General features: G+C 35.6%; 2 protein-coding genes across 6 annotated transcripts; one reads left to right on the forward strand and one right to left on the reverse strand.

Annotated features, from left to right (window-relative positions):
* On the reverse strand, positions 1-13,102 carry LOC123678163. 3 transcript variants are annotated; one of them, XM_045615019.1, is made up of 10 exons: positions 12,372-13,102; positions 11,970-11,973; positions 8,389-9,137; positions 8,214-8,292; positions 7,997-8,041; positions 6,710-7,012; positions 6,143-6,452; positions 6,002-6,091; positions 5,506-5,648; positions 1-167 (listed from the first exon to the last, which is right to left on the reverse strand). In XM_045615019.1, the coding sequence occupies exons 3-9, from the start codon at positions 9,090-9,092 to the stop codon at positions 5,533-5,535; spliced, it is 1,647 nt and encodes a 548-aa protein (XP_045470975.1). In that variant the 5' UTR covers positions 9,093-9,137; positions 11,970-11,973; positions 12,372-13,102; the 3' UTR covers positions 1-167; positions 5,506-5,532. The 3 variants fall into 3 exon arrangements, with proteins under 3 accessions (XP_045470975.1, XP_045470976.1, XP_045470977.1); XM_045615020.1 differs by lacking the exon at positions 11,970-11,973 and having other exon boundaries at positions 8,389-9,138; XM_045615021.1 differs by lacking the exon at positions 7,997-8,041.
* On the forward strand, positions 71-26,445 carry LOC123678164. 3 transcript variants are annotated; one of them, XM_045615024.1, is made up of 5 exons: positions 71-210; positions 15,942-16,153; positions 21,233-21,649; positions 24,492-24,630; positions 26,009-26,445. In XM_045615024.1, the coding sequence occupies exons 2-5, from the start codon at positions 15,968-15,970 to the stop codon at positions 26,305-26,307; spliced, it is 1,041 nt and encodes a 346-aa protein (XP_045470980.1). In that variant the 5' UTR covers positions 71-210; positions 15,942-15,967; the 3' UTR covers positions 26,308-26,445. The 3 variants fall into 3 exon arrangements, with proteins under 3 accessions (XP_045470980.1, XP_045470981.1, XP_045470979.1); XM_045615025.1 differs by having other exon boundaries at positions 78-210; positions 15,951-16,153; XM_045615023.1 differs by lacking the exon at positions 71-210 and having other exon boundaries at positions 15,785-16,153.
* The last annotated feature ends 266 nt before the right edge of the window (positions 26,446-26,711 follow it).

A 26,711-nucleotide genomic window follows, 5' to 3' on the forward strand; every position in this document is an offset into this window, starting at 1 on the left:
TTTAACCAAATAAATACAAAATATCTTCTGGAGATAAATGTTCTATCTACGAATGCATTGATTATAGCTGATTTCGAGTTAGAAGTGTTCAGTGCGAAGAAAAATGTTAGCTTCAAGGTGTCGTTCTCAGCCTCCCTTCGCGTATTGTCTTCATTCTCTTTCGGTTCCTGAAAAAAAAATTAATTTGAATCACAGATTATTTAATTATAGGTATGTTATGAATTATGATAAGTATAGATGTATCAGAATTTCATAAAATAGGAAAATCAATCAATATATTATTATACGAAAGGAGACTATTATCATAGAACATCGTATTCAAAAATATATAGATAATCGTAATTTAAAGAAAAAAATGATGAAAGCTCTTACGTCCAACCAAGAGCCAATAGCATTCTTGAAGACCACATATATACATATACCTATATACGGTTATGTGCTCTCCGAAGGTGCAATTGACGCATGAAGGAATGAGCGCTTAAGAGTTCCCGACTTCACGTCAAGCGAAATTATGTATGAAACTTGGAATTGTTATTTTGTATTTATACGCAGAATTTCAACTCGATGGGATCTGCTGCCACTGAAATATTAGTTTCTTTTTCTTTGATATTTCCCTTAATTTTTATTACTTGATGACGCTATCCACAAAGCTTGAAATGGTTCTATTTATACACGCTGTAATCACATAAATATTGGGTACTTATTTCTTTTCCAATTTTCTATGGTCCTAATGAGATGATCATCTTGAAATTTCACGTGGCGTTTGAATATGCTATTTCATATGAACTCCAATAATCTTAACTGCTGGTTTTGTGGACATGAAAATATTGGGTAATATTTTTTTAATTTTCTATGGTTCTGCTCAAGCGATTGACATTAAATTTTCCATAATTTTATTCCTTCATTTGAGTGCAATGAAATGCAACTCTGATCCAATACTTATTTGTAAATAGTTGAAAAAATAGTGTTATTCAAACGCTTGTTTCACAAACACTCAGTTTCAGTTGTTATAATAAGACCTTTAAAATTTCTGAATATAAAGGGGAAATAAGTACTAGATTTTAGATTTAGATTTGATTAAGGAGGTTTCGTTTCACTACGACCTAATGGTCTAATGTGCCTCCCTCCAGAGCTTTTCTCTCCATAACGTGATTTACAGCTCGCCTTTCAGTTCCAGAGTTCTAATGAACTCCGATAGGGATGGCTTCAATGAGGCCAATTCCTCACGTCTACAAGTTTCGTGTCCAAATCAGGTTTTTGCGTTGGTTAGGGATGGCGAGGCATTCCTTTACTAGGTGATCCGGAGGTTCTTCCTTCTCCCCACAGAATCTGCACTGGTCATTTTCTGTTAGATCCATTTTCATGAGGTGTTTCTTAAGGCGACAATGCCCTGTGAGGAATCCAGTGAGGAGGTGTAGCATATTTTTACTAAGATCTAGATACTTCTTGGATCTCGTAGAGGCAAAGTTTCGAAGAAACTTTTTGGAGTGATCTAAACCAGGAAGATTCCACCAGAGTATTTCTCTTTCGGTTTCTTCCTTCTCCTGAAACTCTTTCTAGTACCTAGGTACATTTGTCTACGCCTCAGAAAGGTTCCGGGCCAATGAAAGGAGTTTATGTTCCTTTGCTAGCAAGTGTGTTGGCCTCTTCATTCCTCTAATTTCCGAGTGGCCGGGAACCCAGATTAAAAAAATGTTATTCTTGCCTAATTCATCGAGTTTTCTTCGGCACTCCAATACTTTCTTAGAATCGATGATATGTGAGCTCAGTGCTTTGATTGCAGCCAGACTATCATAATGTATAAGTACTAGAGACCAATTCACCTACCGATCTGAATGTAAAATTATGTTATCGCGTTCCCAGGATTCAACTAAATTCAAAACAAAAAGAATATATAACAAATATATTCAATATTTCATTAACAACTGATCCACCAGCCAAACATAACAATATCATAGCTTGAAAAAAATTTCTAAAAAGCTCATCTCATTGTTTGATTTGTTCTGGAGCCTTAGTTTGAGATTATTGCGTTTTAGCCACGATTTTTCCATAATTCTTATCATCATGAAAGAAAACACTGAAACCCATAGAGATTTACCAAAAATCGATAAAGATGATGAAGAAAATGGATCTCTGAGGGACCAACAGACCTTTTACCGAACATTTTTATTTGGAAAAAGAAGGTCCTTTTCATCGTTTGATATCTTCTAGACCTGATCTCTTCTCAGCATTTACTTAGAGGCTATTCGTTTTGAGCCACAACTTTTCCAGCGAATTGGAAAAAAACCTTTAACATTTCTGAGGTCATTGCTGAAGATAACGGGACCCGACACTGATCCATGGGGCACCCCCACCAACATAAAAACACCACAGTTCGAAAAAGATAGACAATCTCATCGTTTGATATCTCTTAGACCTGATCTATTACAGCAAAAACATTGACACAATAACGCCCCTCCGTTTACTACGTTATTTCTTCTTCAAGCATGATCTCTATCGTGCAGCCAGCATTAGCGAGGCATTGACTGCGATTGCAGCTGCCGCCCCTGCAACCCTGCGAAGGCCGGGGAACACTTGCGTATCAAATTGACCCTCCCCTATCGGCACCTGTGGTTGCGAAACTAATCGTTTTTTCAATGCTCTATGGTCATGCCGAATGGAAGAGGGAACAAGTTGTGAAAACCGTGACCAATAAACCACTGATTCATTGATTGTGTTATAAATGGTTGGGCCAAACAGACACCCCCGTATAGAGTCGTCAAGATGGAGGCGAAGATAGGGGAGAAGAAAGAGGAGGGTATATGGATTCGAAACATTTTGTGCGGTTTGAGAAATTCGAACAGGATTTTGAAGAAGCATAACTACTAGATGAAGTATTTTGTGTATTAAGAGCACAAAATGATATATGAGGCAACCTCTTGAAATCGACAATGACTCGAATTACACACAAGATATTTTTTCCAACTAGGGAATCCAATCCCGCACCAAAATATCAATCCTGCAAATCCGCAGGATAAAAATTATCAATCCCGCGGATCCGCAAGAATGCGGGATTGTTAACAATAAATATAATCTTTGTACTCTACCTATTGAACATGCTCATAAAAAAAGGTCTTATATATGCTAATAAAATTATAATATAGTATGAAAGTGTTTATTTCATGGCATGAGCTTTCAAGTTTTGCCGCGGGTAAACTCGAAAAATCTGCCGACAAGTGATGTCTCACAGTTTTTCCAAATAGAAACCATTTGTCATTAAAAATTGAGTGTTCAGAGTTGTAAACAGCTTCCAAGTATGTCCCATACCCCTATTTAGTCTGCATTTGCATTCAAAAAGGGTCATTTTATGTTTTGATAACTGGTTGTGTTGCTCGTACTCGTGCGCTTACAGCCATAGAAAAAGCCTTTGATTTTGATACCCACGCAGTACGAATACTATGATTCGATTCCTCTTCTGAATTTAAAGGCAATGGATCACGTCTCGTTGCTAAAGGTATGTACTAATCACAAAACTGCAAGCATTTTCGTGATCTACAAAGTCGAATCAATCAATAAAATGGTGCCCCATGAAGGAACTTTTAATTTTTTTTTAAATTTTCAAAGGGTTAAGTATGGAAAATTTTACGAAAATATTTCGACAAAAAATTTTCAGGTGAGATCGAAATTCGGCTAATCAGAGGTCGTCAATTTTCGTTGAATTTCCCGCCAAAAACCGTTATGTCTCCTGAATTATTCGTCGCAGACACCTCAAATAAAACCTTTTTCAAACATCAAGTTACGATCTAATACATACTGAGGAAATTCTATCGAAATTTTTCGACAAAAAAATTTTCAGGTGCGATCGAAATTCGGCTAATCAGAGATCGTCAATTCTTGCATCGCTAATCGATTGCTCGTAGAGCTCACGGTTTTGAGGAAATTTGAACTCGAAATTTGGGAAAAAATTGAATTTCCCCCCAAAAACCCTGCATCCAGGAGAATTTGTAGCCTCGGGAATATTATCATTTTTTTCCTTGAAAATTTCAGATTTTTACCTATGATTTCCGAAATAATGTACTGATCGCCTAACTGCCAGCATTTTCGTTATCTACATACTCGAATCAATCAATAAAATGATACAATATTTCCATGAAGGAACTTCATGGGATTCTTTTCGTAGACCGCACAGTTTCGTGGAAATTCGAACTCGAAATTTGGGAAAGATTTAATTTCCATCCAAAAATTGTTATATCTCCTAAATTATTCGTCACAGACCCCTCGAAGAAAATCGAGTTCTGATCTGAAACATATTGAGGTTTCAAGGGCGTAGCTCACGTCCAGGAGAAGTTGCAATCTCGGGAATTTCATTAAATTTTTTTTCGAAAATTTTAGATTTCTATCTATAATTTCTGAAATAATGTACTAATGGCCAAACCTCAAGCGTTTTCGTGATCTACATAGTCAAATCAATCGAGAAAATGGTACGATGAAGGTACCATGAAGGAAATTTTATTTCAATTTTCTTTGGGTTAGGTATGGAAAATCGTACGAGAATTTTTTCAAGTATGTCTTGACCACTTTCGCAATATTCGGTCGAGAATTGTCATGCTGTAAAATTACTTTTTCATGTCTCCCGTCGTATTGCGATCGTTTGTCTTTCAATGCTCGGCTCAAACGTATTAATTGCGTTCTATACCGATTGTTTCAGTCTGTTTTAACAACTCATAATACACTACGCCGAGCTGGTCCCACCAAATACTGAGCAAGACTTTAGAACCGTGACATGGAAGCATGGCCGGAATATTCCCATAATTTTCTGCGCTTGGAATTATCGTAATGAATCCTTTTGTCGTCTCTAGTTACAATGCAATGCAGAAATTCCTTCCGTCTTCGCCTTGCAAGCAGCTGTTCACAAGCAAACAAACGCCGTTCAACATCTCTCGGCTTCAAATCGTACTGCACCCAATTTCCTTGTTTCTGAATCCTTCCCATGACTTTCAGGCGTTTTGAAATGGCTTGTTGCGTCTATCCCAATGATCCTGCCAATTCTTTTTGAGTTTGGCACGACTCTCGATCAAGTGATAGATCCAATTCTGCATCTTCTAAAACCTCCTCTTTTTCACCGCCATGCTGGTCTTCGACATCAAAATCACCGTTCTTGAATCGTTGAAACCAACCACGACACGTTCTGTCACCAATAGCGGCTTCACCATAGGTATTTGAGAGCATTCGATAAGCCTCAGCGGCAGATTTCTTCATATTAATGACGAGAATTTGGCTCGTAAGCTGACATGTTCAATTGAGAATAAACGATTAATATTTCGAGTGTATGTCTATTAATACAAATTTTTGGTAATAAAACATAGGAACAAGAAAACTTGTTTCAATCATGATCAACTACCAATTAATGAAACCTGAAAAAAATTCAATATTTGAAAAGTTTCAATTCAAAATTCAGTGCTTTTCTTCAGTAAAGACCAAAGTCAGTAGATATAGCACAAGTTCATCAGAAATATTTTCACTCACTTATCTGTTTCCCAAACTGGACTGTTTTCATTCTTTCTCGTCTTTTAAGTAATTTATTTCATCCCTATTTTGTTCATGGTCCTCTGTTGATCCCATGGCTTCACAAATTTCTTTCCTTCTATTCAAAATATCTCTAACTATACCTGCAAATGATGAAGAATGACAATGCAGAATAATAACTGATAAATACATTGGAAACAGTGCTGGGAATTGATCATTTAAAAAACTTGAAAAGGAATAATTTTCAAATTCGCCAACTTGATACAATTGCCCACGAGTCTAAATGATTTATTTCCATTTAGAAAAGAGAACAATTTAATGAGGAAGATTTTCTATTTCCTCTTTCAGACTTAAGACTTTAGGTTATTGTGTACATGAGTGAATTGATAAAGTTCTACTATTTATGTTATCGAGTTCTTTCTGACTTGTTACTTCTCTTTGTGAATGAGAAATTGATATGTATTTAAGATTGCAATTTAAAAATAGTATTTCTTACCATTCAATACATCTCCACTGCTTAATATATCTCCTAGTTCTATTGTCACTTCTTCCATCAACCAAGGTAATAGAGAACCATTTTTGGAAACTGAAAATAGTGAATGTATTATATGGAACCTAGATTAATTAGATGTTTTACCTTTATCCTCTGGTAATATACCTTCTGACTGTAAATCTTCCAATACCGGAGGAATCAATTGTGCTAAATAATTTTCCAGAAGAATGGAGTTACCTCCTTTCTTGTTCTGATGCAAGCGATCAACCAAATGCTTTTCCAACAATTCTCCAGCCACTCTTTGCTCTTCCATTCTCATCTCCAAAAAACGACGTTGCTGTTCTTTTAAGGCTGCAAGTTCCTCTTCTTCTAAAATTTCTATGAGGGCACTCTCTACAGTTTCTCCAACCAGGACCTCCAAAACTGGTTGAACTTCTTCTTCGAAATTGAAGAGCTAAGGAGATCAAATCGACTCAGAAGAATAAGATAGCTACTGAGTTTTTAGATTACGAAATCAAACTAATGTTTGAATTTATGTGTTGTAGTCAAGACGTTTTGGAGAGTGATAAAATAATATTAGTTGGTTTATTTTCAAATCAATTTTTATAGAAGGTAGAATTGGAAAGAGATAACCTCTTCACTATTGTTAGATATTCGCTTTTACAGTATAGAGTATGTAATAACTCGTAAGTTATCATGTCATGTACTTACATCACCAGGTATGATTTGAGTCCCTTCGTCTTGTGCTTCAACTGATGCTAATTTCGAACCCATCAACCCATCTAATAATTCGATCTCTGTTTGAACAACACTGTCTACAATAGGAGGCTTGAGTAGTATTGCTTGGAGGTAGTTTTCGGTCTGGATTCCTGCAGCTACCAGTCTTACATTCCTGGTTTGCTGGTTTGAGGTCACTGTTGCATTTTTCTTATGAGACTGTATTCGTGCTTTGTTTCTTGCTATTGCTCTTCTTTTTGCTATTTCTTCCCTCGTTTTTTGTGCTTGGCCTTCTTCCTGGTAAAAAGATTCATATGCGATTATTGAATGTTAGGGTTATGCAGATTCTTCTTGATAAGAAGAATTTTTTTCAAATTAAACTTCTATTTCCTTGAAAGCTTTTTTCCTTATTTGAAGAAGTCTGTTATTTATTCTTTTATTTAACTGGAAAGTATCAGGAAAAGAATTTTATGAAACTTATACAGCACATACAAGTGAATTTTGAGTTTCTGTTCATTTTCATCATCTGTAGTTAGCTATGCCGTCACTGAATTTTCCATGATTTTTCTGAACGTGGGTAAATTATAATTTCAATCGTTATGATTTTGATCGAAGTGTAAATATTGAGTTTCAAAGGTACATTTTATCAACAAATATTCGTTCTACATTAAAATAATTCACACGCCTTCTTGGCTTCACGGAGAAAAGTATACTCTGCAGAGTACGATAAAATATTATGAAAATAGGTGATGAAATCTCAATAACATATAAATGCCGTGCAAGCCTTTCTTATCTTTGTAGGGTGAAGTAATATTGCTTTTCATGCACATGCATTAGAATTGAATTTATGAAAAAAAAATTGCATAATGCAATATTTCATGAGATTTCTAAATTTGGATCATCATTGAGGTTTTTTTTTCTACCAATTGAAAACTGAAAATGTATAAGTTTGTAGTTTTTCAGTAAAAATTCTTGCTTTGCACAATTATATAGGTCGTAATACTAAGGAACATCCCATTTGAGCTAGAATTCCATTAGAAAAGGAGAACAAGATACGTTCAATATTTCATTTCAATTTTCCAGATAGCCAAAACTGAATTATTCTCTCCTAAAGAAGAATATGAGGAATCATTGGTGCACCCATTTGACATATTATTCTTTGAACTATATAAAAAATATTATACGTTGAAAATTATGAACAATCACGAATATGTCATGATTAAAAGACAAGAAACCTAATTTATGATGAAGCTTGGTTGCTGGGAATATGCTATTACATACCTGTGACAAGAGTTTAGCATATGCAAAATATGGATTCCATCTTGGCTGCCCAGTAAAATGAAACAAAGAAAATTAACCCCTTGGTCACTTTGAGGGTGAATGATGTAAACAGGTGATTTACTACGCTCAGTTTTCTCTACTCGGTGTATAAAACACATCACCAAAAACCATTCGATTTTTCATTCACATATTTGATATCTTGTCATACAATACTTACCATCTCATTTTTTTGATTGTTTAGCATTTCTTTCTCCTGATTAGCTTGTTTATCAGGTGATACAGTTCTGAGTTCTCGTCTGAAATTAAAATGCAAAGAATTGAGAGAAGTTTCAGCGTAATACCTTCTTGGACGAATATAAATTCGAAGATTCTCACGAATTATATTTACTTACTTCTTCCTATGTCTGTGTCCATCTGTTGTTTCCACTTCTGGGAATTCTTTAGTATATGGCACTCCTGCTGCTATTGAAGCAGCTTCACATCTTGACCTATGAACATTCTGAGGAGGAGATCTACTCAATACCATTGGTTTGCTGACAAATGCATACAGTTGTTTCTTCACTATGTTATTTTTGTTATTCATTTCTTCTTCTTCTATTCTAGAAGTTTTACTTGGTGGAGGTGATATTTCAGGAGAAATGAACTGCCCTTTCTTCACGGTGGTTATGAATGGCTTCTTGCCATCATTCCTTCTTCTGTCCGTTTGAAGCTTTTTGAGTTTCGCGTCCAAGTTTTTCGTGAATTCATCTTGAGTTTTGTTCTTGGATGCATTATTTAGATTACCTTGAGATGCACTCAACTTGCGAAAGTTGGAGTTGTTGGTTGAAGGCTTATGCGGTATATTGAGATGCCCATTAGATTTGGTCAAATGTTTCTGTTGATTGATTTGTTGGCTACTCAGGTCCACCCTTCTGGTAGGGTAAACGATACCATTTGGTTTTCTTCTTTGATTGTCGGAACCAAATGGTTTGAATATTCTTTCTCCTAACACAGTCATTGGAAGGTTGTCGGTATTGATCACTTTGAAGGATACCTCATCATCTCCATCCTCACGAAGGGATGTTTGCAGTGGCAAGGCAACTTCAGTCATTTTCATCACGATTTAGGAGGAGTGGACATGACAGCGTTTGAGGTAGTGAATACTGAAATAAAAAAAGACTTTTATGAAATATTCGGTTAGGAAAAGGTAAATTCGTATTTTTCTCTTTAACCAATGTCCACCATCCAATTCAAGAAGGTACAACCAATGTTCACAAGCCTCTATTAAAGCTTGATTCAGATACAACTATTGATTCTTAACACAAGAGGAAATGCGGTTTTTCTTTTACTGAGAGGTTCAATAGCTACAATTGTGAATGGCCTTTCACAAATCATAGTCGGCCTGTGGTCAAATATACCTTTTATTTCCTTATAATTTTTTTTACTTTCCATAGGTCGACTATGATTTGTAACAGGTGTTTTTTTTCGAGGTATATAACTTTAAGTTGGCATTACTGTTCATGATGGTGATCGATTTAATTTTGTTTAGCGATGAAGCGCATTTCTGGTTGAATGGCTACGTCAACAAACAAAACTGCCGCATTTGGAGTGAAGTTCAAGTGTATGTCGAAACACCGTTACATCCAGAAAAAACTGACTGTTTGGTGGAATCATTGGTCCGTACTTTTTCAAAAACGATGATGGCCAGAACGTTACAGTCAATGGTGATCGATAAAGAGCCATGATTACTAACTTTTTCATTCCTGAATTGAACAACCATGATGTCCAGGAGCTGTGGTTCCAACAAGACGGCGCAACATGTTACACAGCTCGTGCCATAATCGATTTATTGAAAGACACGTTTGGTAACAGCCTAATTTCACGTGTTGGAACTATGAATTGGCTTCCAAGATCTTGTGATTTAACACCGCTAGACTACTTTCTGTGGGGCTATGTAAAGTCATTGGTCTATGCGGATAAGCCACAAACCCTTGACTATTTGGAAGACAACATTCGCCGTGTTATTGTCGATATACGGCCACAAATGTTTGAAAAAGTCATCGAAAATTGGACGTCCAGATTGGACTACATCCGAGCCAGCCGAGGCGGTCATATGCCAGAAATCATATTTAAAATGTAATGCCACAAGATTATCTTGCGGATAAATAAAATTCATGTCAATCGAAAAATCCATCGTTGTTTTATTGCAATTTAAAGTACTATAGCTCTAAAAAAACACCCTTTAGTAGGGTTGTGGATGAAATGTTGTAACTGCAAATTATGCATAGGAAAGTGGGTATTGAAACATTGTAATACTCCATCCTACATAAAAATAGATAATCTAATAGATAACACTCATGTTGATGGGATTATGAATACTACTATTATTAGTATTATTGATTTATTTGGGTCGAGAACCCTTCTATTAAAATCGATCATTACAAATATTTGTTCAGAGCTATAGAAAATAGAATTCTCAGTTTGGAAAATCGATGTCCGGCAGCAGTTAATTCATCCATGTTAATGAATAAGGGATGAGCTTCCTTAAATATTCTATGAATTTTTTCAGAAACCCATAATTTCTTTGGGGTTTTTCCTAATTACTGAAAAGATGCATGCTTTATATTTTCATTTGATGAATAGTTTAGGTACATAAATGAAAAAAAAACGTAGAGTCAAAATTTGATAGTCATCTGAATTATAATGCCAAAAGTTTTTTTTTCGAGGTATATAACTTTGAGTTGGCATTACTGTTCAAGATGGTGACCGATTTAACAGCTGTCAAGTGATTTATCCTCAGTTTGGTTTGGCAATTCATCATGCATAGACTAACGCCAGAACAACGCTTGCAAATAGTGCAATTTTATTTTTAAAATAATGGTTCTGTGCGGAATACGTATCGCGCACTACGTCCATTTTATCGTCGACAAAATGAAGCGCACTTCTTGTTGAATGGCTACGTTAACAAACAAAACTGCATTTGGAGTGAAGCTAATCCTCAAGTGTATGTCGAAACACCGTTACATCCAGAAAAACTGACTGGTGCGCTTTATGGGCTGGTGGAATCATTGGTCCGTACTTCCTCAAAAACGATGATGGCCAGAACGTTACAGTCAATGGTGATCGGTATAGAGCCATGATAACTAACTTTTTCATTCCTGAATTGAACAACCATGACGTCCAGGAGCTGTGGTGCCAACAAGACGGCGTAACAAGTCACACAGCTCGTGCCACAATCGATTTATTGAAAGACACGTTTGGTGATCGCCCAATTTCACGTTTTGGACCTGTGAATTGGCCTCCAAGATCTTGTGATTTAACACCGCTAGACTACTTTCTGTGTGGCTATGTAAAGTCATTGGTCTATGCGGATAAGCCACAAATCCTTGGCCATTTGGAAGACAACATTTGCCATGTTATTGCCGATATACGGCCACAAATGTTGGAAAAAGTCATCGAAAATTGGACGTCCAGATTGGACTACATCCAAGCCAGCCATGGCGGTCATATGCCAGAAATCATATTTAAAATGTAATGCCACAAGATTATCTTGCGGATAAATAAAATTTATGTCAATTGAGTAATCCATCGTTGTTTTATTGCAATTTAAAGTTCTATAGCTCTAAAAAAACACCCTTCACATCTCTGTAGTCACAATGAGCGTAGTTATTTCTTTTTTCAAATTTTCGAGAGAATCAATTTGGAATTTAAATTCAAGAATATTTTATTCGATATTTCATTGATTCAAACAAAAATTTTAATGACTAAAAAAATAAGTTTATATCAGCAGAAGATATAGAAAATTGGCCAGCACTGTATCCTTCCTCATTCATTCAACAATTCGCCTGTATTATTCTACTAGGAAACAATTATCAAATTAATGAACCATTTATGGAGCAAACTTCAATAAATTGAAACATGTTATTTGGCGGCGATAATCGATGAAGAATGATTTCACAAATGAGGATGTCTGAATGAAAAAGTCACGAATATTTTGTCTAATATTTTCTTAGATATCACTTGGATACAACTCAGAATATCCGCGTAGTTTCATTGAATATGAATTCTGATTTTCTTGTTTTTCTATTTCATGTTGAAAAGAAGTATCAATCATTTCTTGATTGTAGAACGTAATGATCTAGAAATGATAAAGTTTTGGGTGAAATATGCAGCAATTTTATATGGCTATTTCTATTAAGGAATGGCCAATCCCTAACGCAAAAAGTAACAGGAATTTTGCGTCACTGTGAAAAGACAACAACTTTTAAACGGTTAAAATTAAAAAGCGAACAATCTTTCATTACATTTTAGGATATTCGAATCTTGACAACTGACTTAATTAACACCGGCAGATATTTGCAAAGATAAAAGAAGTATCAATTATCAACAGACAAACCTTCTTTGAACCCCTGATTCATAGGTACAACTTTTTAATTAATCATTTTTTCACATCCTTGGCCCGAAAGTTGTTCCGTATTTCTCCAGGTCAGACCAGTTTTCGAATTACACTTTTATTTCTCACAGAACTTACAATACAAACAAAGCGACAGCAGCACTTCATTGACCACTGACCGCTGTCCAGTGGCGGTCCATTCGAAGAATAAACGCGCATGACTTTTCTTTTTAGAAAATTCTAGCCCTTTTAAGTGGTATGCAAACCACCTTCGTGTGTTGTTTGATCTTGAGCAACTCCTAAGGGGGTGTTCCATTTCTAACTCGTGAACTCGACCCTTAATCGCATTGTTTCTAGATCGTTGGCTGCTTTCACAGCTTTTTGTAGACGCACCTTATCGATTTTTGGGATATAATTCGTCGTTTTCAATGTTAATTAATACTGTAGCCCCTTATATTTCGTTCTTATCGAAATATTCATCAGAATTCTTCAAGTCCCAAGGTTGAGACTGACAGACATGCGAGTTGTTAAGATCTTCTGCAGGATAGGATTCAACGTGCTATAATTTTCCTTCAAGAAATATCAATTATCACTGTTTTTTCGGGAATAGCACCGACATTGAATTCTAAATTCAAGGTTACAAACAGGATAGGAGACGAATTGTTGAATGAATTCAATTGAAATTAATCTTAGAGGTATTGATTTTTTGTATGAGCAACAGTTATATGACTCGTATGTTGTGGTTGAAATGTTTTTGTGTCTTTTGTGTAAATGAAGTATGTAATATTAATTTGAATACCAAACTATAATTTCATTCTTCGAAAGAAAACTGAGAAACTTAATGTGTGCTGCTAAGAAATACAGGGTGTCTCAACGAAAGAAACGAAGAACTTTAAAATAACAGGTCAACTTTTGTTTTGAGGGGTACGAATTTCCATCATGAGTTTGTTTCGAAAAAATCACCCCCAAATTTTTTGAATGGGGAAGAGATGTCGAGTGTTGATTGAAATAATGTAATATTAAACTTACCGTAAAAAGGTGATGTTGAACAGATAGTTGAACCACCCAAATTCAAGAACCAAAGAATTTTGGTGAATCCAAAAATAATTTTCGAGTTCTGTTTCAGGGAGAAAGAATTCTATGATGAAAAAACCACCTGAGGGTGTCAACAACCCCCAATTTTTTGAAATTTTTGATCTGTTTTTCATCATCTCCGAAAATTCTTCGTTTTTCAGTTCTGGGGTATCAAATTTTCGTTTGGACACCCTGTATACTATTATTCAGTAGAGCCATAATCATCACATTGAATGATCCTCTGCCTAATGATAATGATGTCTGACTAATAGGTATTTTCTTTCTAAACTGCTTACATACACAATATCATCGAAGCTTTTCAATTACATATTATTATTACGATGACTGACAAATGACATCGATTTTTCATTTAATTGTTTCATCATTTTAAATCAGTGTCAAAATGGTTTTTCGTGAAAAGTTGAATTTGAATTATTTAAAAAACAAAAGAGAGTATTTGGTTTCAATAGAATTGAGTGTTATGCCACATATAACGTGCCACTCAATCAGTTCCGCGCCCGGAGCATAGATGGCACCACCAGTGTACTTTTTCATCTCCGAATTGCTTATCACTTTATTGCTTTTTCATTATGTGGGATCTCAGAGTGATAAACATAGATAGAGGGAGCATATGTCATTTTCAATGAGCAAATTTTGTCCCTAACATGAACTATCAAATTTGACAAGAAGCGCGCGGAAATGAAAACATATCAGTAATACGATATTTCACTCAATTCGCGAGTTTCTCACAAATAACGCACTTCTTATGTCCCATAGTGAATCAGCGTTTCATATTAATTCAAAATATATTGAAATGAATACCTAAATATATCATAAATTCAGAAAACAAACTTCAAGCGCGCCAAACGACGTCAAACAACCGTGACACTAGGAGAGCAAAAGTTGAACCTTGGATTTCAGCAGGTAGATACAAAAAAATAATAAATATTCTGCTTATTATAAATTCGACAATTAGAAAAAACGTCGGATTTCAAATATTCAAATTTACATACCGGGAATCACTCAAATAAATATATTTCATTCAATATAATAACGGGTGTTTTTTTCGAGGTGTATAACTTTAAGTTGGCATTACTGTTTAAGATGACGACCGATTTAACAGCTGTCAAGTGATTTATTCTCACTTTGGTTTGGCAATTCATCGTTAATAGACTCACGCCTGAACAACTTTTGCAAATAGTGCAATTTTATTTCGAAAATAATGGTTCTGTGCGGAATACGTATCGCGCACTACGTCCATTTTATTTTGTTTAGCGATGAAGCGCACTTCTGGTTGAATGGCTACGTCAACAAACAAAACTGCCGCATTTGAAGTGAAGCTTATCCTCAAGTGTATGTCGAAACACCGTTACATCCAGAAAAACTGACTGTTTGGTGCGCTTTATGGGCTGGTGGATTCATTGGTCCGTACTTCTTCAAAAACGATGATGGCCAGAACGTTACAGTCAATGGTGATCGGTATAGAGCCATGATTACTAACTTTTTCATTCCTGAATTGAACAACCATGACGTCCAGGAGCTGTGGTTCCAACAAGACGGCGCAACATGTGACACAGCTCGTGCCACAATCGATTTATTGAAAGACACGTTTGGTGACCGCCTAATTTCACGTTTTGGACCTGTGAATTGGCCTTCAAGATCTTGTGATTTACCACCGCTAGACTACTTTCTGTGGGGCTATGTAAAGTCATTGGTCTATGCGGATAAGCCACAAATATATTGTATACTTAATTTCAAATTTTTGGCAAATAAATATCATTATTATTATTATTATTATAACGATAAAGTAAAATTGTGGATTTGAAAATATATCACAATCCGACAACGTAATCTAACCATGTTGGGGACATGTAAATATATATGAATAAATTGCACTGTTTTGCACTGTCTATTCCTTATTGTAATGGGTCACATAGTGGCACATAAATATTCGAATTCAAGTGGCACATAAATATTCGAATTCAAATGACTCAAAATTGATAATGAATAGGATACGACGATATAGAAATAGCATTCCAATTTAAAAAATCAATAACATTGTGGAAGTGTGATCAATTGAATTAGACCAGATTTTTTACTCGACGTCTTTCTTTGAAACATTTCGCATTTGGGAAAAAATTGAACGATAAGAATATCCACTACTGCCAAGATTTTTCCAATTTCCACAGAATGAAGGAAATATCTCACATGTAAAGAACAAATAGTTCATTACTGTTGCATTTATCACACATCAAATAGTCGAATAGAAATTTGTACTATTTGCACGAGCATGATCTCTCTCTATCACATTAAAAACTGATAAGATAAAAAAGATAATTAAAACGATTCGAGCATCATTGCCAGCATTGCTAACATTTACTGAGGATATGAGTGCATGCCTATGCCGCATTTTCCATTGATAGTTTTCAAACGCTACTCAACTTAAGTCGTCTCAATTGAATTATCTTGTTATAAATTCCGCTTAATGCTCATTTGCAGCAATTTTAGGTTAGTGCTCGGCAAGTATGAGTCTGCTCAGACATTTTCGGGGTTCTAAGACTAAGGATGAGATATATGCAGATGTGGAACCCCAGGTTGGTTTCAAACTAGCTTTCAACAACAAAACTGGAGAGATGATGGTTATTGTATTAGGTGCGAAACAGTTGCCTACCAGCTATGGGAGCAACAAAACTCAGGGATATTTAATAAAGGTGAGAATAATTGTGATTTGAATTTATTATTATTTTAATACAATTAAGTCTATACGCTAGTTTCTTCTGATAAGCTTGAAATGTATAATTCTCTCCAAGATTTGAGGAAGCTTCGAGGAAGTTTAAAGGGACGCATCTACTTTTGATTTTGTTTGGTCGGTATAAAATCGAATACAATCATTGCGAGTAAATCGATGAATTTAATGATATTTGTATGATTTTATTTTTTTGAAGAGTTGAGATATTCTATGATACGGTAAAACAAAATATTTGGGTGTGAAATTAACCCTAATTTTCGAGATTAAGTAATCAGTTACAGTAAATTTCGAGTCGAATAAGAGCTCAAAAATTACAATAAACTAACTGGTGAAGAATTCGACTTAGGTATGATATAATTATTTTTTTTTCATCTGGATGGATGTACAAACGATAACTTTCAAAAGAAAGACAAGTGTCAGAAACCTTAAGCGCCTTGTTAAGTCAGATTTGAAAATTTATATACTTTATGATATTTTGATTAATTTATTCTGTTCATAAACATTAATCGTTTGACAAAAAAATCAATATTAACTTCTTCAGGGGTGTTGCGAGTATTTTAGGCTCCTAAAGCAAAGAATTTTATTACGTCCCTGCTGCAAAAGCGTTTTTACTAATTGTTTCCTTCTAAAGCCGTTACTACAGGGCTTTTCGCTTTTTTCTGACGTTGTACCTACAATAAATTCATCATAATAATACTTCACCTGCCTGCTATTGCAGAAAAGTCAAATCGAATAAAACAAAATATATGTTAAGTTGTCTATTTACCTTATAATAATAATAATAATAAACTTTATTTAGCACTCGTCTATTGAAAACAATACAAATGTAATCCACTAACTTAATTAATGGTAATTAATTATGTTTTTGTCGCTGTAGTCATCTTAACTTATTCCTGAATTTCATCGACGCTGATGAATAATGTATAAGTTCTATAAGTACTATATCTGATTTTCACATCCACATGACACTGCGTACGATCGAAGATTGATTACCTATCACACCACTAAATACAAAGGGTGGTAGGGCATGCAAAGTTTCAGTATTATTGGGATTACAAAAATGTGTTCCGCTGAAAACATTTGACATTTAACAGTTACTAGTTTCGAATGCAAAATTGTAGGTATTTTGAATATGTTGAATGTGTAAACATCGGCTTTCAAATTAATCGAATTCAAAGGTAGTGTTGTTTTTCGTCTTTGTGGAATACATTATGATTTGATCCCTCTTTCAATGAGGGTAATAGGATATTCTGTTTATATTGTTTGGGCTACCATGTGTATATTTATTATACAGGTGGTTTGGAGATTTTTATTGTAAGGAATGTTGACAAACGCAGTGGAGCGGAACAACCTTATGTTGTTTTTTAGAATCAAAGATGGAATATGAAAAGGCATCCAGCAAACTGGGCCGAATTACCGCCCCTCAAATAGAGGTGCCTGAAACACCCCTAACGACGGCCGGGAACTCCCTTTGAAATTTCAGATTTAACTTCCCAAAATTACTCATAACAGAAATCTGAATAAAATCCGTCAATCCACCTTGCATATGTTTGCTTAATAACTGTTGAAGATATATGCATGTAAATATTGTACGACAATTACTATTCTTCTAACACTGAAACAAAATCAATCAATATTGAAACCAACAAATCACAGATGAAAATTAAATTTCTAAAATTTGGATTCATCTACTTTCTATCTATATTACTGTTACTATTTTATGTCTGGTTGAATGAACTCTTTTGGATTGTTGTATATTATGAATTCTATTATTCTGTGATTGCTTTTTGATCCTTTGTTCTCGAAAACGATGACTACTATTTGGGAACAATGTCTGTAATTTTCTACTTTTGAGCTGGGAATGGTCTCAAATGATAAAGTTTGACCCACAAATATCCTGACTTCACATCAGTGCTTTTTTGAAATCTCTGTTTTGATTGAAGGCAATGAGAATTGTCTAAATGACAGACTTAACAATTTTTCGTTTCTTATATGTGCATTCAAAAGTGAGAAAAGCACTAAGCTGAAGCCAGAAGCTTTTGAGAACAAGTTCAAAATCGAATTCATATATTTTTTTTCAAAATTACCGTTATTCTAAAATTCAATAGTAGATTTCTAATCTATCGCTGTTTTTTCAATGAAAAATGTTTGAAATTATATAAAATTTTATCACGTTTCCATAGAGTGTATGCCACATTTGCAGTTATATATAATTTGACCTTTCTGGTCGAAACAATTTGCATGTTTACCAACCATTTCGCACGAGCTTGCTCTAAATAGTTGGATTTGTCATTCACGTGACATCCCGTTTAATAGCGACAGCCAATATTTAATCGTGTATACAAGGTGTACCATTATTGTGAGCCAAAATTTTTAGGACATGAAGAAATAGTTGTGGTAGTTTATAAGAAGAGATTTATTTCTAAAATGCATCCTTTGAATGTTATTACAGATTACAGGGTAACTTACAAAGTTATCAGAATGGTCTAATACTGCATTTTTATGATTTTTATCTAGTTTATTCATCCAAAATCCCAAAGTTCAGCCTTCCTAACAGTTATTCAAAATTGCTTCAATTAAATATGCAATATTAAGACAGGTGGGAAAATCTGAACTGTTGGGACAAGTTAGTGAAGTGAAGAATCGAAACCGTGTGCATCGCTCAAGAACAACTGAGAATTTTCATGAGAAGGATATGTTGCTGCAACCGTAGCCAAAGCCGTGGTAGCCATTTGGCTGATATCGCTTTCCATCGTTATCGGATTACCTTCTTCTTTACAATGAAATAAACTACCTCTGATTTCTCCTAAAAAAAAGGTGCTGTGTCATCAAGACAATTCGTCGTGTCACAAATCAATGAAAACAATGGCAAAATTGCATGAATTGGGCTTCAAATAAATTCTGCATCCACCGTATTCGCCAGATCTGGCCCCCAGCGACTTTTTCCTGTTCTCAGACCTGAAAAGAATGCTCGCTGAAAATAAATTCAGCGCCAATGAAGAAGTAATCGCCGAAACTGAGGCCTATTTTGAAGCGAAAGACAAATCGCACTACAAAAATGGTATCGAAAAGTTGGAAGATCGCTATAATCGCTGTATCGCCCTCGAAGGCAACTATTTTGAATGAGAAAATCGAATTTTGCCAAAAAAAAATGTTTTTTACTATGGTAGACCGGGGACTTTTCAATTGGCCTTAAAAAACACCTAGAAGGTGTTTTTAACTGTGAAACACCTTGTATGTATATATAGAACAATCCAGTTGAATTTCATTCAGAATGAGAAGGTTCAATAACCTTTTGCGTTACCTGAACGAATACTAATGGAACATAACAAAGTCCTATTGTCAATGAGCGAAAGCATCTTTTTGTTATTCCGTGGAAACCATTAGGTTCTTTATAACACTCTCTCATTATCAAAATAGAATATTTGATCTACTGGTGGTCCGTATTTCATTTTTTTTTGAGTGGGTTACATTCATTTCGATTTGATTACAAACACTAAACCGTTTTTTTAATTTGCTCGTTTCTGAATTTTGAAACATAAATTAGGAGTTTTGAAAGAGGTAGGTGGAATAGAACTATTAAATTTTTTCTGGGATCAATGACTGTTTTATGACTTGGTGATCTGTTTCGCTACACGTTTCTGTCAGCAATTACTTCCTTCGCAATTTTATTTGCAAATAAATTATCTATATGTATAGGGTGGCACACTGTCGATAGTACCCATACTTTCACGGAGAACGGACGGTACGATTTTATTGAAAATTTGGTTTCTTGGATGGAAACCTCTGCTCTGGCGATCTAAAATATACTAATCAATGAAGAAACTGCAACACCCAAAAGGAGCTGTTTAAATTTTAATTTTTTGTTGTTGTTAAAATGCCTAGAGGACGTGTACGCGGAATTTATAGCCAGCTAAGTGAATTTGAAAGAGTTCGAATTATTGGTCTACGGGAGGCGGGGTTGTCATTTCGAGAAATTGCTAACCGTACGAACAGAAATTCAACTACTGTTATGGGATGTTGTCAAGCGTGGTTTGATAATGCCCAAAATCGAAAAAGAGTAGGCACTGGACGTCGAAGGGGCACAAATGAAGTTCAAGATCGACTTCTAAGACTTTTGGTCTTTAGATACCGATTTGCGATAACTCGATCTTTGGCTGATGAGTGGTTAGAAGAACAAGGCCATCCTGCAACTGTTCGAACGGTTTACCGCCGGATAAGGTCTTTTGGACTGCAGAATTATCGATCCCATCTTGTGTTACCTCTGACGGTTGAGCATCGCCGGCAACGATTACAGTGGTGCAGAGAACGTCAACATTTGACTGTGAAATGGTATCAGGTCGTCTTTTCTGATGAATCTCGGTTCTCCTTGGATGCGCATTATGGCCGAAGAATGGTAAGACGACGTCGGGGAGAAAGACGTGAACTTCAGTTTGATGTTGAGCGTCATGTACACCAGACAGTAGGCGTTAAGGTATGAGGTGCTATTGCACATGCAATTAGGTCACCTTTAGTCTTCATTCAAGGTAACACAGCACTGGGTTACCTTCAAGAAATAGTGGAGACATATATTCTCCCTTACCTTAACCGGCTCGAGAATTCAATATTTCAGCAAGATAATGCCCGACCTCATATTGCCAGAGTTAGTTTGTTCGAAGCGACCCATGTGAATCTTTTGTCATGGCCGCCCAGATACCCCGATCTTTCGCCCATAGAGCATGTTTGGGACATGATGGATACAAGGCTTTGAAATTTACCCTACCTCCACGGACTCTGAGACTTGAAGTACAGGTAGCTTGGGATAGTATCCCTCAAGAAGAAATAGACCATCTTATTGCATCAGTGCCGAGACGTGTTGGGGAGTGTATAGATAATCGCGGTGGACCAACACATTATCAACAAATTTATTAAAAAAAATTGTAAACCATTCGTTTTTTTCTCCAAATTTCAATCATTTACTCCTTGCTATACGTTCGGCGGGTAGACCCATGCTCGCCATGAAAAGTGACACTTCTCCTTATGAAATAATTTACTATTTCAGGTGACAGTATTCCCGCAAAAGGAAAAATTCGAAACTCAGATTGTCGAACAATCTTGGCCAACATTCGACGAAGATTTCAAATTCAAGATACAGTCGTTTTCGAAATTTGGCGACTGCTTGAAAGGAAAATTCATATCATTTACGGCTTATGCTCTTCTCTATGGTGAACAGGAGAGACAGAAAGAAAGCAAATCCCTTATTGGTCGCTTCGTAGCCTTTGCAGGTGGTAAGCAGAAAAGAAATAGCAGAACCAGAAAGAGTTTTCGACATTCCTTAAGTAACAGAAGAACAATTGGAAGCGTAACGTACAATTTAGAGATGAAAAATTTCAGTGTTAGAATAAGCGACGATGTCAGCTCAACCCCAGAGATTTGGAGAGGTCTTAAGGAGATCTCAAGTGGAGTTGTAAATAATGCTGTGAGTATCTATTGTATGTATTATATCAGTCATTCACACCGGTGTCCCCTATGTTCAATCAAACGGGTACAATGAACGAACTTTGTTGAATAGGATCATGTCTTATTTTTCAATAAAAATTATGACAATGTGTATTATTTTTCGACTCATTTTATATCATTTGTGTATAGTAGGTAATGCCATTTAATTTTGGGAAGATGATGCTTAAAACCATAAGAATAAACATAGATAGAGGGGGTACGCAATTTTTACATGTCGCCAACATGGTTAGATTACGTTGTCGGATTGTGATATATTTTCAAATCCACAATTTTACTATATCGTTATGAATGTATATTATATTGAATGAAATATATTTATTTGAGAGATTCCTGATTAAATATGCAAATTTGAATATTTGGAATCTGATATTTTCCCAATTATCGAATTTATAATAAGCAGAATATTTATTATTTTCTGTATCTACCTGCTGAAATCCAAGGTTTGGCAACTTTTGCTCTCCTAGTGTTATCATGTTTGACGTCGTTTGGCGCGCTTGAAGTTTGTTTTCTGAATTTTTGATATATTTAGGTATTCATTTAGATATATTTTGAGTTAATATGAAACGTTGATTCACTGGGACATAAGAAATGCGTTCTTTGTGGAGAAATTCGCGAATTGAGTGAAATATCGTATCACTGATATATGTTTTCATTTCCGGGCGCTTCATGTCAAATTTGATAGTTCATGTTGGGGACAAAATTTGCTTATTGAAAATGACATATGCTTCCACTATCTATGTTTATTACTCTGAGTTTAAAACTAACGGAATATATTCATTGAGTTTCATTATAGGTGACTGAAACCTAAAAATTGTAACAACTGATATGTAACATGTAACTGCTTACGATCAAACAATTAGTGTGATATATCATTAAAACAATCGATTGACCCCATTATAAATTCTGTCGAAAAACGAAACATTTATTTTTATGCTTCACAATAACATTTAATGCAATATTTCATCAATAGATTGCTGTGAGAACTAGAAATAGAGGATCCTTTGAATTCAACAAATCATTAAAATTTTATTCCTATCATTTCAATGCTTTGAGTAAACTTAAGAGAGTTATAACTTGAAATGGGTCAAGTATTAACAGATAGGTATTTGAGATTAAATAAGGAGATATTGGATTTCCAAACATCTCCTTCATTTAAATAGATCTACTGTATATATATTGAGCGATAATGTCAATTGAGATGCCTCGAGAAATCTTAGACATTAATATTTCCCTCTCATAAAAAATTTATGGATAGATTCATCTGAAATCGGACGTAAATTACAAGGAGATATTCATACTACTCATCAAAATGCAAAAAAATAATCACCACTGAATAAAAATTATGAAAAAGTGTCAAGATATATTATAGTAAAAGCAGAAAGTAAACACATACAAAAAATATGGAGTACATCATCCATCATAATAGAAAATGAATAAAAATAAAAATTTCAGATTGTCCATGAAAAATCAGATTTGTGGTTAAGCTAGCAGTGCCCGCGCTTTCTATGACAATTTGAGGGAAAAATAAACTCGAATTGGGTAATAAATTAGCCTAAAATTGAAAATTCATAAGAGGTTCTGCTTGCTTTACCGAGGTAGCATAGGGTTAGTAAGAACTTCTCCGCACAATTCGGCAATCGTTCGATATTGTACTGGCATTGGGGTATATGGACCTAAACTGAGGATCTCTAAAGCCCTGGGAAGTGAGCCCTCTATTTTACAGACCGAGATACTGGCTGTTAACGTATGCGCTCGTTGTCTTGAAATGAACGTCAAGGGAGCGCATGTTTACATCCCCACGAACAGCCAGACCACGCTGAGATCCCTGGAATCGTACTGCCAGTGGTCTCTGTTGACCTGGGAGTGCTGTAACACCAAAAGGCAACTGACCAGAGGCAATAAAGTGACTCTACTATGGGTACCAGGGCACTGTGCTGTTGAAGGAAATGAATGAACTTGCAAAAAGTGCATCAAGGTTAACACCTGCTAGACCTGAGCCTTTCTGTGGACTAGAAAAAGAACAATAAAAGGCAGCGGTCCGGCAATGGAAGTAGAATAACAGGATAACCCACTGGACAAACACTCATGGACTTACTCAGGCCAAGAAATTCTTGATGATTTCACCTACCTAAGCCAGAAAGCTCTTGAAGCTGTCACGAGCCGAGCTTCGGGTGATGGTGGGACTGCTGACGGGGCACTGTCGTTACAAACATCATTTGTACCGTATGGGAAAGTCAGCAGATGAGATTTGCAGGCTCTGTGGATCAGAAGCAGGAACAGCTGAACACATGGTATGCAAGTTTCCAGAGCTGGCTGGCCTAAGAACCATTCATATGGGCGAGCCGGTCCTGGATACCCGAGAGGTAACGGCCAAGGCCCCTAAGGAGGTTGTCAGTTTTACCAACATCATTGACGACCTCCTTGGGTTTCCATGAAGAGTAGGGTAGAGAATAAAAGATCTACATGGTCGTAGTTCCCGGAAGGCTTACTGAGCCACAGCGACGCCAGTTCAAATAATAATAATAATAATAACCGTTCGATGTGATGAAAGCCCTCTATCAAGAGTTTAGTCAATATTTGAAGAAAAATAATTGGCACTCCCATACCTCATTCTCCAACATACCACTACTTTCATTTGACCTGACCTTTAATTGACCTGTAGAACGTAATAATCAAAATTCAGTTAGATACGTTTCATACAATTCTTTCAAATCATAAAGTTTTTTGAATTAGGATTCTGTTACAATGAGGAATATTATGGTTTAGCGAAATCATTTTCATTTTCTCTCTATTCTTTTCAGAGAGACAGCAAAAAGGGTTGTGTAGAAGTCACAATGTTGTACACAGTAAGTGAAGTTGGTAATAAGGATTTAATCGAGGTGGGAGTATCTAAGCTGAGGTGCAATATCCAAACCATGGAGGAACATGAAAGATTAGGAGGTGAGATGAATCACTCTATTCAGTATAAATTATTGGCAACGATAGGTCCGGGTATTGTAGATATCCAAATCCAATGATAGGAACAAAGATGATACTATATTATAGCTATGACCATTTTTTTATTCATATTCAACTAAATAATTTGGTAGTCATGAGTGGAAAATTTACCGATAGGTGGCATTAGATGAAAATTGTCACTGAGGGTTCACGACTGATGTATTCATTGAGTTTCCTGTATTTCATTCATGATGCTTTTGACTACCTAAGTTATTTATTATTAGTTATTGAAAAAATTACTTATGTAAAGGGTGTTTTTTTAGAGCATTTTAAATATGATTTCTGGCATATGACCGCCACGGTTGGCTCGGATGTAGTCCAATCTGGACGTCCAATTTTCGATGACTTTTTCCAACATTTGTGGCCGTATATCGGCAATAACACGGCAAATGTTGTCTTCCAAATGGTCAAGGGTTTGTGGCTTATCCGCATAGACCAATGACTTTACATAGCCCCACAGAAAGTAGTCTAGAGGTGTTAAATCACAAGATCTTGGAGGCCAATTCACAGGTCCAAAACGTGAAATTAGGCGGTCACCGAACGTGTCTTTCAATAAATCGATTGTGACACGAGCTGTGTGACATGTTGCGCCGTCTTGTTGGAACCTCAGCTCCTGGACATCATGGTTGTTCAATTCAGGAATGAAAAAATTAGTAATAATTGCTCTATACCGATCACCATTAACTGTAACGTTCTGGCCATCATCGTTTTTGAAGAAGTACGGACCAATGATTCTACCAGCCCATAAAGCGCACCAAACAGTCAGTTTTTCTGGATGTAACGGTGTTTCGACATACACTTAAGGATAAGCTTCACTCCAAATGCGGCAGTTTTGTTTGTTGACGTAGCCATTCAACCAGAAGTGCGCTTCATCGCTGAACAAAATAAAATGGACGTAGTGCGCGATACGTATTCCGCACAGAACCATTATTTTCGAAATAAAATTGCAATATTTGCAAGCGTTGTTCAGAAGTGAGTCTATTCATGATGAATTGCCAAACCAAACTGTTGAATCGGTCGCCATTTTGAACAGTAATGCCATCTTGAACAGTAATGCCATATTAAAGTTATATACCTCGAAAAAATCACCCTATACAACTAATAAAATCCTCGAAAAAAACACCCTATACTTGACTTGACTAGAGGGTGAAAAACCAATACTTGACTTGCCAAGTAACTTGAGAATCAAGCCAAGCCGTGAATCCCTATTGTCGCTCATAAAATTACAGGGATAATAGGTTTAAGTTCAATCTTACTTATTATTTATATCGTAGAAAAATAGACCAGTTCCTTCATTTAACATTATGAGATTTTTTTCCAGGAAAACTATACTTGAAAATATCCGCATTCGAAATGGATGACGTCATTCAGAAGATGAAAAGCGACAAATTCGATCCAACGATAAGTTTAAAACTCGAAAAAAAATCAGCTCGACTGAAAGTCAAAGTTGACGAGCATAGTTGCACCCAATTGAGAATATTAATTAAACTTATGTGCACGCCTCTTCTTGGACATAAATTAGAGCTCGGCAGAATAGAAATTGATAGTAGGAGTGACATATGGAAAGACATGATAAAGTCTCCAATGGTGCCAATCACGAAGGTTATCAATTTGGATTAACAGTACTTTATTTCTGGATTCTAGCAATTGGACAATTGCAGAATTGGCTATTTAGTAACATATTTATACTCCTGGTGATATTAATTTTATATTTATTCTCATTTATATTGTCAACGAAATATAGTTTTATTACAATTATTCTTTTTTTAGGAATTATGATACGCCCTTTAATTGAATATCTTTTTATACCTACTCATTGACAGAAACTTGAACCTACTTTAATAATATTTTGGGATTGGAACGGTTCAATACAATCAATTGATTTTCAGTTCAAGTTTGTAGGTACTAACGAGAATATCGTGTGGAAGTTATTGAAAATTTGGATTCGTTGCAACAAACAAGTGGAATTTAAAAGACAATGTTGAAATTCAATCCTAAAAGATATTTGAGAAATACAATATCAA

The sequence above is a fragment of the Harmonia axyridis genome, chromosome 4 (assembly GCF_914767665.1).
Source record: "Harmonia axyridis chromosome 4, icHarAxyr1.1, whole genome shotgun sequence".
Lineage (NCBI taxonomy): Eukaryota > Metazoa > Arthropoda > Insecta > Coleoptera > Coccinellidae > Harmonia > Harmonia axyridis.

What these genes read in the sequence shown, in the direction of transcription:
- LOC123678163 (XM_045615020.1), bottom strand. Translation starts at nt 9,092, where the DNA reads ATGAAAATGACTGAAGTTGCCTTGCCACTGCAAACATCCCTTCGTGAG. An exon ending in ACAATCAAAAAAATGAGATG is followed by an intron (nt 8,042 to 8,213) that starts GTAAGTATTGTA and finishes TTTACTGGGCAG; the next exon opens with CCAAGATGGAATCCATATTT. An exon ending in TATATTACCAGAGGATAAAG is followed by an intron (nt 6,092 to 6,142) that starts GTAAAACATCTA and finishes CACTATTTTCAG; the next exon opens with TTTCCAAAAATGGTTCTCTA.
- LOC123678164 (XM_045615024.1), top strand. Translation starts at nt 15,968, where the DNA reads ATGAGTCTGCTCAGACATTTTCGGGGTTCTAAGACTAAGGATGAGATA. An exon ending in CTCAGGGATATTTAATAAAG is followed by an intron (nt 16,154 to 21,232) that starts GTGAGAATAATT and finishes TTACTATTTCAG; the next exon opens with GTGACAGTATTCCCGCAAAA. An exon ending in GTGGAGTTGTAAATAATGCT is followed by an intron (nt 21,650 to 24,491) that starts GTGAGTATCTAT and finishes TATTCTTTTCAG; the next exon opens with AGAGACAGCAAAAAGGGTTG.